The 12,454-nt window shown below is 41.9% G+C and overlaps 1 protein-coding gene across 1 annotated transcript; it reads left to right on the top strand.

Annotated features, from left to right (window-relative positions):
• The first annotated feature begins 2,944 nt into the window (after positions 1–2,944).
• Positions 2,945–11,042, top strand: LOC118692477 (small integral membrane protein 10-like protein 2A). Its single transcript, XM_036392337.2, has 2 exons — positions 2,945–3,162; positions 4,648–11,042. Exons 1-2 carry the CDS (start codon positions 2,977–2,979, stop codon positions 4,666–4,668), a joined length of 207 nt encoding a protein of 68 aa, XP_036248230.1. The 5' UTR covers positions 2,945–2,976; the 3' UTR covers positions 4,669–11,042.
• The last annotated feature ends 1,412 nt before the right edge of the window (positions 11,043–12,454 follow it).

The following is a 12,454-nucleotide window of genomic DNA, read 5'->3' as shown; positions in this document are numbered from 1 at the left end:
ATTACAAAATTGTTCTGTTTGTAAAACACTCCAGGCTAACAATGACATACATCAACCACCTTCTGTTTTACCAAGATATGCAGCTGGATATTTTGGGGTATTTCTGCTTATTTCTGCTTACTGCTGGCACTTGGGTATTTTGAATTATTGTGAGACCCCTGAATAAACTGATTAAAAATACCTGTCACTGTGTTTGTGTGCAAGGCTGCTACAAGCCAGCAGCTGGTGTGGGAGCTGTCCCTGCTGTCAGTGGCCTCCCCTGTATGTGACTGTCCCTTGCACGTGTCGTGTTGTGCCAGCCCAGTGTGTCGTGCTGGTCATTTCCTAAGGGGTTCTGGACAGGGAGGGCTCTCAAATGGCATCACAAGCTCAGTGCTTTTGTCAGCAGGGACAATAAACTCTCTGAGGCGTGCCTGGGACTGTCCTGGCAGGTCACTGCTGGAAGGAAGGCAGTGGTGGCAGCAGACAGGCCACCACAGCTGATGACAAGTTTCCTTTCACTCCTAAAAACCCCACTCACAAGAAGGGGTTTGTTGGAACTCTCTGGTGCCTTTTTTTTTTTTTAACTGAACTTTCATTCTATTCAATCTAAAATATTTGACTTTTCCCCTCTTCCAAGTGCCTGTTTGAATTTGGGCTTTTGCAATCAGTAAATGCAATATTTGCTTGCATAGCAGTGGGTATAAAAGGCACCAGAAAGAAAGAACTGTAAGCATAAATAACCCTAAACTCTGTCTCATTTGCACACTCACTGTTCACAATTTATCTGTGTCATTTTTAGTTCTTGGAGACCTGATCTCAAGGACAAGGATTGTTCTGTGTCATGCTGCAGAGCCAAGAAAAGGAATTTTTTCATAAACCTATGAGGAACTACTAAATATTATGGATATACATTGAGAAAGCTTAAGGGGATACTTTGAAAATGTAACAACTCAGTAATGTTGACTCACAACATTTTTTCTTTGAAGAGAGGAATATCTGAATACCTGAGAAGAAATTGTAGGCAAAATGAAAGAGAACATGAACAGTTTAGAGAAGATAAAGATGTTCTCTGATGCAACAGAAAAACACAAGTCAGGGCTGAGAAGCAAAAGTGAGATGATGGCATTAAAGTGATGGAAAATGATCTCTACAGGCATCAGCTGCAAATTGCATGTCAATAGTTTTGGTTTCTGCATACTAAAGTAATCAGTGTTTTAGCTAAATTGAAAATGATTTTACCACCATGACAGAGCTGAAACCAAAAGAGGAAGTGTGGGATGCCTTTGAGGTTTAGTTCACTATCAAAATAATTAGCTAATTTCCAAATCTTCATGTGACAAAATCTGGTAAATCTCTTCAATTGGTATTCAATTGCATTATCTGCTAATTTCTTTGTTGGAAAGCTAAAGAGTGTTTTATCAGTCTCACTATTTAATGTAATAATTAGATCCAAATAAATACTGATGCTAACTTGGTATTATGGCCTAATTTATTAATTATATTGACTATTTTAGCGTAGAAAGTAATTCACTCTTAATCAAGATTTTAAAATCGATACTGTGTCACTCATGTTGCAATGTGCAACATGAGCCAGAACTAATGAGACTGCAGACATCTACAGGTAAATATAAAGTTAATCTGCTTCCTGATTTAACCTTTGTGTATCCTACATGGTTTTCCAATTAGTAATGGAAAGCTGCTGAATGTCCTGCTCGGGAATGATTCTTTCTCTATACATTAGCTTGATTCTGTGTCAATAAAATAGTATTTTATAAGAAGTTTAGGTCAATGTATTGATTCTTCTGTTTCATTTCATTTATTGAAAGTTGATTGAATGGAAACTGTAAAGAACAGTTCTAGGGCAAAAAAAGGGGGCCATGTCCAAAAATTATATTGGTCAACTATTCATCTGTTGGGACATTTTTGCCTACTTGAAAGTGTCATTATGGTAATATATCTCAAAGATCTTCCTGGGAAATGTTTGCAAAATGTTTTTAAAATCTTGTGTGTAACCCAGACCTGCACAGTGTATTTTTAATTCATTATGTAACTCAAATATTGGCTTGAAAGGCAAAGCAAGCATTTCCTTGTGACAGCAGCTGGCTCACTGAATTTATCACATGGCTGTGTAAACAACAAAATAACAAAAACATGCACCCAAACCCAGAAACCATCACTGACATTTCACCCTGAAAGAGAGTGGGTTTAGATGTTCGGGGAAAATTCCCCCGTGTGAGGGAGGTGAGGCCCCGGCACAGATTGTTGTGGAGAAGCTGTGGCTGTCCCAGCCCCGGCAGTGTCCAAGGCCAGGCTGGATGGGGATTGAACAACCTGGGACAGTGGAAGGTGTTCCTGGGTGGAACTGGGTGGCCCGAAAGGTCCTTCCAACCCAATTCCTTCTATGATTCCACAACATCCATCAGTGCAGGTGCCACTGAGCAGGCCCGAGAGCACACCTGGCTCAGGCCCGCACAAAATGGGTTTAGTGACGGTAACCCAGGGGAGGTTAAGGTTGGGTATCAGCAGCAGAACATTCCCCAAGAGGGCGGCGGGGCTGGAACGGCTCCCCAGGGAAGCGGCCACAGCACCAAACCTGACAGGAGTTCAGGAAGTGTCCGGACAACGCTCTCAGGCCCATAGCGGGACTCCTGGGGAGTGCTCTGTGCAGGGCCAGCAGCGGTACTCGATGATCGCTGTGCTGACCCCGCGAGCTCCCCGTGCATTCCCATTCCCATTCCCATTCCCGGCACCGGGGCTCGGTCCGAGGGGCGGCGCGTGAGGGCGGGGCCGCTCCCTCTCCAACGGCCCCGCCCCGCCCGCCTCCAGCGCATGCGCATCCAGCAGAGCCGCGCGCTGCGGCAGCCCGGCCCGGCCCGGCCGGCGCACGCGCGGTGCTGACGCGCGGCCGCGCGCCCCGCCCGGCGGGCACGCGCAGCGCGGGGAGGCGGCGGCGGCGCCCGGGCGCGGCGCGGCCGCGGGAGCGGGGGCGGGTTTATGGCGGCGGCTCTGTCCGCACTCGCTGCCAGGCTCTCCCAGTCGGCCGCGGCCAGGTCCTACGGCGTGTTCTGCAAGGGGCTCACCAGGACCCTTCTCATCTTCTTCGACTTGGCCTGGAAGCTCCGCATCAACTTCCCCTACCTCTACATCGTCGCCTCCATGATGCTCAACGTGCGGCTGCAGGTGGGCGGGGGCGGCGGGGCCGGGCCGGGCTCGTGTCCCGGTGTCACCGGCCGGGCCCGGGGGCGGTTCGCAGCCGCTCTCCCGATAACGGCGGAGCGCCCCCAAGGAGTGCCGGTCCGTGCGGCGGGGCGGGGGCTGTGCCTGCCCCGTGTCACCGGGCAGTGCCGCTTGGCTTTGCGCGGATGCAGCCCCGCAGCCTTGTCCTTGCCGGTGGCCGGGGGCGAGTGCCCCGCTGTGCTGCTCGCTCTGCGCGTCAGCAGCAAACGCCCCGCTTCCCTGTGCCTTTTCCTAAGCCATAGCTGACTTAAATACTGAGAATAAATCGTGAATGTGTGCACTTTGATAGCACGGTCCTGACACCTTGTAAGGAGCAAATAGTTTCCTTCATCGGTTGATTGGGGTTTTTTTGAAATCAAGAATAGTTGCAATACGGAAAATGCAGACAGTTTTAAAAACCGGTGTTATTGCATGAAAAAGATGCTTCAGATTGAATTTGTATCTCTCTTGTTTTGAGCCTGTTTCTACAAAACGTGGAACTCTAACACAGCTTTGACCTGTTGTAGGGTTGGAGTTTCATTGTTTTTGTGAAATAAAAAATTTACTTTTAACTTAACTGGCAGCAGGAACAGGCTGTGCACTGTTGCTACAAGCGTCTGTTCTAGCCAAGGATCAGACACTCTTTCTCCTCGTAAACATAGCTGTAATGAAAGTTTTGACATCTGGCCAGTGGCCAAGGGCTGCAAAACAAGTCTGGTTAGAGTTTGTTACTTGTAAAAGGTAATTTGAAATGGGAAGAGGTCAAAATGTGGCATCTCTTATTTTTGTTGTTGCGATTTGCCCTAAAATTGTGAAGCTTGAAAATGAGCCAGATGGCCAGGAGTTGTACACGTAGCTTGGTAACCCTGGTAGCTGAAAAAGCCTTGCCTTTGCTCGTTATCAGTGTTGGTACAGAATGGCCCTCCTGGAACAGCACCAGCTTTCCTTTGTGCTACAGCTGATCCCCGCTAACTGCTGGGCCAGCCAGTCTGACCAGTTCCCTCCGGGAAGCTTTTGTCGATTTCCAGCGTTGTGTGTCTGATTTCAGCTTGCACTTCTGTTTACAGGAGGATTACTTTAATATTAACCTTCCATGTTAAGCCAGGAATCAGCCCCAGCCTGTCCATTGGTGAGGGGAAATGCTGCTGTTACACAGCGAATATCTCTGGCTTCTCCTTTGCTGACTCACTTTCATGCCTGTCACCGAAAGAGAGCTTGTAGCAGATTAAACTGAAACTATAGAAGGGCAGCTGGTGTTTGGGCATACTTCCTACCCCTCTGGATGTGCTCAGGCAGCCTGTAGGGGGACTTATCTGTTGGGACAACTGTTACTTTCTGTAGCTGGGTTATTCTTTATGTGAAAGAGTGTTAATTATTTTTGGTTCAGTACACTGGGAACCAGGAAACTGGGTTATCAGTGTAATAACTTCCTGCATTCTTTCTCTTTAGGTCCATATTGAGATCCATTGACTTGTGACTTGGTGTGCTGCTTCTGCTGTATGCTGCAACTAGACTCAGTCACTCTTCTTCAAATCCAGCCTGTTGTGAAGCATCAAAGCTGTGCTCGTGTGCTCTAGGACTATGAAGAAAGAAGATTTCACCCAGAAACGAGTATGTGACAATGGCCCAGATCACCACAAGCCAGCAGCTCACCTGACACACGTGCATTCCATGTTGGACAGTTCTCAAAATCATAGTAGCAGTTTACAAGAATTACATAACACCAGGAATTTTTCTCTCTTTAATACTATACCTCCGTCCTCTGTTGGCAAGGAAATGCATCTGAGCTTCAGTGAATCAGCAGGGACAAACTCAAGTGCAGCTGCTCCTTGGAAGGATTCATTTCATCTGCATTTTTCTTCTGGGAAAGACAATCTCAATAGGGTTTCTCACTGCATTGGTGGCATTTCAGTAACAGGCTGGCTGGAAGAAGCTTGTAGCATCTCTGCAGACTTCAGCTCAGGCTGCCCAGGAGACAACTTTGTATGTTTTGCACAATTCTGGCTGGGAAATTTGCAGTATAATAAAAACCTGTGGTTTCTGGAATTAGAAATGAGCAGTAGCAAAGAGAATGAATTGCAGTTTGTATTTTTTAAAGCATTGGAGCTTGGTGGACTTCCTGATTCCTGTTCTAATCCAGTTGCCTCTCTGAACAACTCTGCTATGGGACTCTCAAACAACCAGAAACCATGTTTTTTCCTTTGTTGCTTAAACCTTGTATCTTCAGAGCAAACACTTGGATATGAGCAAATGCTTATGAATATACAATATGTGACTAATGATTTTCACATCATCCAGCTAGTAATCTCTGTGCTAGCTTTTGCACTAGCAGGTCTCTGGTATGCAGTAGTGAAGGTAAAAAAGTACTGAGATTTTAATAACGACTATTTTTAATACTACAAGAAAATAAGAGACAAGGTTACAGTTTAGGTTTTAGTGAGAATTAGCTGAAGTAAAAACTATAGTTGTATAATTGCTGGTTAAACTGGCTGATGGAAGACTTTTTTATGGTAAGGAATAGCTGCATCTGAGTGTGAAGAACTTCATCATTTTCAGACTCTGGGACTTCTGCAGGTCTGCTGATAACACTAAACTAGAACCCAATTTGATTAGCACAGATCCTTTGTTTTCTATAGAGTTTGTATTAGTGGAGTGTTCTGGCTACTACTATTTATACTCATGTCCAATGAAATTTGTTTCTTGTAGAATTGAATTCCTGCTCTGAATCCAACAGCAAGTGATGTATCAGTCCTTAAAACACTTTGAACTGGAAAGCTGTTGGGAGGGTGGTCTTCAATACAGCATAATTGTCAGCAGTGTTCTTTCCAAGGATGGTACTGCTCTAATTTAACAATACCTTGTGAGCTTTATTGTGCTACAATAGACACTGTAAACAACTTTCCAAACAATTCTTTTTCCTTGAAAGAATGATTGTTATTGCTGAAGTACAGTGACAGCTTCTGGGCCTGCTGACTTTGGCTTTGGGACAGGTTTGTGATAATGAGGTTTGCCAAAGAACAGGGCAGGAATACTGGAATCCATAGAGCTGCTGGTGAATAGAATTTTAAGGAGTAGGCTCCTGGTGGCACTTCAGTGGAGAAACTCATCCTGCAGTAGGCCAAACTTTGAACTTGATGTCCAAAATCCTCAGCAGGGGCATTGCTGTAGATCAGCTTAATGTGCTCTAAAGGCTCACATCAAGAGGGAGGTATTGGTGTGAGGGTTAGGATGCATTTTCAGCTTCCCCTTGGCTCTGACTTAAAAGTGAGGACTTAATGTGGAGTGAAGTGGTTCACACACTAGGTATCCTTTTCACTAGCTGGTCTTGCTTCATCTTGCAAAGAGAAGTGATGTTGTACTTAGTTTGAGCTGAACTTAGCTGGAAAGCTAGTACTTTCCAGTGTGGTGGTTATTGAACTGTTAGCACAGGTGTAGAGAAGTCCTTGATTATGAAGATAAGATGCTGATTATCAGTCTTAGGGAGAGAAGTGCTGAAATTTTTAAATCTTATTTGAGTGCTGAAGATAAGATATATTACTTTTTATGTTAAGTGATACATTGTGTTTTCATGATCCCCATTGGCTGATAGTTTCTTTTGGATACTAAAAGAGATGAAAAGCCACTTACTTTAATTTAGAAAATAACTTTTCCCTGGTGTGCTTTTAAATGATTGCTTAACTTGCAGACTTTTGACCATGCAATCACCTGTCACTGAAAGTCCCAAAATAATACTGGATTATGTATCATGGGTAATTACTCTGACAGCAGCAGTTCCCTCTCAGTCAAGCCATCCACTCTCATCTCCACTGCTGTAATCAGCCTTGCAGTGAGCAGCATTAACACAGGTTAACACGTGGTGTTGCAGAGGTTCAAGATTCCTGAAGTGATGTGGATCTGATTCTGATCTGACATCCCAGAACACCAGAAACATTCATTCCTCCAAATGTCTCTGGCTTGGAGTCACGGTGTTAAGCTGCTGTCTGCCTGTATCTTGACCCAAAAACACTTGGCAGAGCTGAGGGTAGAGGAATGAAGGCTGGGAGGGGTTGGAGCCTGTTTAAGCTGGCTTGATTGCTAAAGACAATGTTGTGCAACTCCACATTAATCTCAGTGCAGCTCCACAGGTACAGCCATACTCTCCTGTATGGTGAACCTTACATTCAGATGTGCACAAACACAGCCCTGCACCCAAAACTCAAGTGCTTGGACTTCCTGTACAAAGGATCCATTGGCACAGCTGTACCTGCAGTTGTCACTTGAGACCTTGTTTGTACAGCTGCCTGCTTTGGCCTGGAACATTCTCTGCTGTGTGTCATTTGGGAGCTACGTGTTTCGGGAACCACAGTTCTATACAAGAACTTGGAGGTGAGATTGTCAGGTTAATAAGCAACAGGAGTAGCTAAAGGCATAAAACCACAGTTTTTAATGCACCTTTTTCTCATGGTGATTTCAAAGGGAAGGAAATGAAACATGAGAGACACCACCAATAAACTAGAATTTAAATGTGTGTACAGCAGAGTGCCAAGGGTTTTCTCCTTATCGATGACGAGCCTATGGAGGAGGAGATCTTGGAATATTGAATTGTGTTACATATCACAGTCCAGCTAATACAGTCCTGTTTTAAGCAAAGTCTTGTTTGAATGTGTGGCCTTTCATTACTTATTACAGGATCACTTTAAATACAATACAGCTAAGTGAAATGATGGATATTTGTTGTGTATTATATGTATATTGATCATAAGATACAAAGAATACTTAAATAAGTGGATTTAATCCATTTTAAGATAGTTTATGTACCTTGCCTTGAATTTTATTGCTTAAAACCTAAAAGGTAATTTTAACTTGAACATTCCTTCTGAAATTCAAATAAAGCATAGTTTGGTATGTTAAAATCTCATGTAATAGACTGCACTTTAAGCCTGGGGAGGCCATGAAGTGAAAGCGCTGCTCTTGCACTAACAGAACTGCCTGCCCTGACTGAGGCAATGTTTCAATGGCTTTTCCTGTCTGGAGGGAGAATAAGGAACCTGAAGGATGGCATCCATCCTTTGAAACTATAGATAAATCTAGCACTATGTGGTTTAGGCCACTGTTCTCTTCCTACAGATGTTTTGATATTAACTCATCTCAAAAGATGGAAGGTGTCTTGGCCAAGAACCAGTTTGTGTGGAGTTTCATGGCTTCACTATGTCCAATGTGGAAAACTTTCCTGAGTTAATGTGCTGTTAGGACTGTCTCAGATGATTATTACAGTACAGAAAAATGATATTCTTAGTAGGGGTAAGGGACCTTTATACTCAACCAAGAGTTGCCTTCATATTTCTGTATTTTTGTCTCTCATCCTTCTCTAGGAAGAGGTTATTTCTAAGCAAAATGTCAGGGTTCTACTAAATAACTTGTGATATCTGAAATTTCATTGATTAGTGTCCAGATCCTTCCTGTACTACATAGCAAAGTTTTATTTCTGCCATTAGAAAAGAAATAAGAAAATACTCAATATTAAGAGAATTTCCTACAGTTACACTTGAGTGAAAATTTACTATGTGGTGTACTGCTATGAAACGAAAATATACTTTTAAATGTGTGCACAGAGCTCTGCATGTAGATAAAAAGTGTTTTACCACAGTATGATGTTGGGATGCTTATGCAAATGCTTATTTACTTTCTGACATTGCAGTAAAAAATGCAGTAGAGATGGTGGTGTTTCTTCTCCATGTGGTTTTTAGCCAGTGCAATCTCAGCTATTGTGTCTGCATCATTCTGACCAGGGGACAGTTCTAGCTGTAGACATTTTTTAGCCTTTTGCTTTTTCAGTGTTGGGTTTGTATTTGCTGTTGTTTGAGGTGTGGTGGTTTGTTGTTTGTTTGTGGTTTATTTCTCTCTCTCTTTTTTTTTTTAAGTTATTATTAGGACTGTAATGACAGCACTTTCTTAAACTTTGCCAAAGTTTGCTTCCTTTCTCCTTCTCACCACCTTTGTCCCTTACAGGTATACACATTTAATTTTTGGAAGAAGCAAGCCTGTATGTACTCTCCTAATATAAAATCTCATTGTCAGGTTGCCCCTTTTGTTTTTATGGCCTGGTCATGCACATATTTCTCTCCCTATAATTTCTCAGCATAAGCATATGCTGATATTTTGTTCCACCTCAGAAACATTGTCCTGCAATTAATTATGCACAACAAATTGACAGAAACCATGTAGAGATGTAAGAGTCCCTAGTCTCTCATCAGGGTGTATGACAGGTGGTATAACTGACAGAGCAGTATGTAGTCAATGTGACATTTTTCTGCTTTTTTTTCTCTTCAAAACAGCTGCTTCAATTAAAATCCAGTATTTAATTCGTGTATGTGGTACCTCTGACAGCTGAGAATTGCAGCTAGAATCTGGGGCTTATAAAACACATTAAGGTTAGAACCTAGTGTAACTTTTCAAAAAATTGAAGAGTACATTAAAGAGTACATGAATATTTTGAAACCTTTCCCCCCCCCAAGAGTGCACAGAATAAAATGTGTTCTGCCACTTGTTTCTGTTACAACCAGTAACTGGGAGTGGGGGGAGAATCCTTTTTTAGACTGCAGAGCCTCTAATCCTCAAGGAAGAGCTGCACTTGCTAAACTTTAAAATAAACCAAATGTTGCCTATAAAAGTACTGTTATTTATGATCACTGTCATACTTAAATTATCATAGATATCAATCTCCTGACAGTGTGAAAACAAGAATAATAAATTCAGAAGTGCTAGAATAATGCTGTCCTTTACCAGCCTGCACTGGTAAGAGCAAATCCTATTGTACTTTGAAATTAATCCTCTACTGCATCCCAAAATCTCAGTTATCTTAGTATTTTTGGAAGTAATGATACAAGATTCAGACTAAGATGGTTATTTCATGGTTAATGATGAAATCAATTAAAAGCTAAAACATTTTAGAAAATGACCAGAGGGACTTCCACAAAGAAAATCTGCCTTGAAAAGGTCTATTTTATTTGGGTGATCTTTATATATGTATAGTCTGTTTTGCAAATTCCTTCCTTCTTCATGGAAGGTCGCTATAAACCTGACAGCAAAAGTGGTCAAACCCCAAACTTGCAAAAGTATCAGTGTTTCATTTTCTGTTTGTAGTCAGTTTTAGCTATTATCAAACATAATACCTAAATGTAATCTAAGCTTTTGTTCTTAAAAGTAGGGAAATCAAACATTCAGTGCCTGATTCATCACTTGAAGTTGAGTGAAACCATTTCTTGAAAATGGGTTTTGCTACCTGATGGTGACTAATTTTCAATGCTGATACTCAATACTTCCTGTAAACTGTGAGGTCATCCCTGCAGAACAATTTTAGTCTATGGCCTTGGTCTTTGGCCCTATTTTTTTAATTATTATTTTTTTATTGCAATGTGGGAGGTGGAGAAGGCTGGCACAAACCATTTATTTTTTTGTTCCAGAGAAAGATGTTTACAATTTGTATGTATTTTAAAATTGTATTGTGACACTTTTAACTTGGGAGAGAAGTTTCCACAGTAGACTTGAAACCTGAAGAGAGACTTTGGAATATCGGGATGCTCCCCAAGCTGCCAGAAGCTGTTGAGGGTGAAGCTGCTCACTCACACCACAGGAGGGAGTTACACATCAGTCTTTGGAGTATTTTCAGTTATGGCATTGTTAGTACATCTTGGTACAGTGCATTTCAGTTTGCCTTGTCTTATGGATTGTCACTGCAAATAGGTTAATGTATAAAATCAATACACAGCAGTAATGTATTGTAACTGTTTACATTTGAACTCAGAGTACCAATGGATGGGTTTTGTCAAGCTATTTAAAAACAGAAATAAAAATCTTTTTTTTTTTAAGACAAGAGGTAGTTTTGGTGCTTCTCATTCCAATTTTCCACTGAATAAATTGTACTTGAAGAGATTGTGTTTCTGACAAAGTGAAGTCAGACTGGGAGTGGCTTTTCCAGAGGTACAGTTTGAGAGATGTGTGTTTACAGAAACCAAACAAATTTAAAACCTCTGTGAGGATAAAAGGGCTCAATGCTTGCACCTGACCTTGGAAATCTAGTATGTGAATTCAAGGCTAGTTTAATGATGTTAGCCACCAGTATTTATTAATGGGCATTCTTTTTACACACTTTATGTTAGTGAGAAGCCTTAACAAGCCAGCTGCTTTCAATGCAACTCACAGAAATTTTCTAAATAACTGGCTCCAATCTTACAGCATAGGTTCATTTTAAAGGGGAAAGCAAACCATGGTAAATGCATGTAATGGCCATAGCAACTCTCTTGCATCACCCAGGATAAACATTGCTGGGTGTTTCTCTGCACAGTTAAAAGCACCATGATATTAACAGAAATGCCAGAGCTTTTGTTTCTGTTGAATGGAATATTCCCATTAAGGGAGTAGAATAAAGATGTATCCTCTGCTAAATGTTGAACATTAAAAACCATTTAAATAAGAGACACTCACCCTTCAGAGATCTCTCTTCTGAAAGCTGTGATCGGGTGACCTTTTGATTCTGGACTCAAAAAACTCAGTTTTTGTTTGATCTGGGGATCCCTTGCTGCCACAGGTGATAGTTTTGAGGAAGAATGTTATTGTTATGAGCTGTGTTCTGAAAAGAACTGGTATTGGCAGCCCTGAAGAACAGGCTGATACTCTGAGTACAAAATTAATGTGTACTTTTTTCTTCATGGTGAATGCTGAGATCATATTGCCCCTCAAAACAAGCATTTAAACAGAAAAAAAGGAAAGAGGAAAAAACTGAATATAATAAATGTAATAAAATTCTATAAAGTTTTGGCATGTGGTTAGACCTCCATGGCTAAGAAAGTGCTCCCTGCACATCACTGCAGGCTCCTCATGGCTTTTGGAATTTGTATGGTAGGTCCTGAAATAGGAAATTGTAACCTTTGCCCATGATATTCCAGCCACCCACTGTGACAGTGGTGTGACACAGCCTTAATTACTCATGTTGTCATCACTTCCAGATGGTTTATCAATAGTTTTACATACATTTATATAATTAGACATGATACCTGCAATGGAGAATGTTAAGGAACTCTGAATACTTTTGCAAATAAACCCAGAAATAGACAGGCTACTCTGTGCATACCCAAATCTCTTCCTATTAAGATCTGAGATGCTTTGAAGTTGGATTTAAGGTGGTGGCCTATGACTTTGTGGTAGTCTCTTTTCATCTCATACTGTAAAATTCTGTAAGAGCAACTCATCTGTACAGGAGCCCAAATTTCCTCTCAGC

The sequence above is a fragment of the Molothrus ater genome, chromosome 16, assembly GCF_012460135.2.
Source record: "Molothrus ater isolate BHLD 08-10-18 breed brown headed cowbird chromosome 16, BPBGC_Mater_1.1, whole genome shotgun sequence".
Classification (NCBI taxonomy): domain Eukaryota; kingdom Metazoa; phylum Chordata; class Aves; order Passeriformes; family Icteridae; genus Molothrus; species Molothrus ater.
The sequence above is the reverse complement of the archived record's forward strand: the minus strand, read 5'-3'. Positions and strand labels throughout refer to the sequence as shown.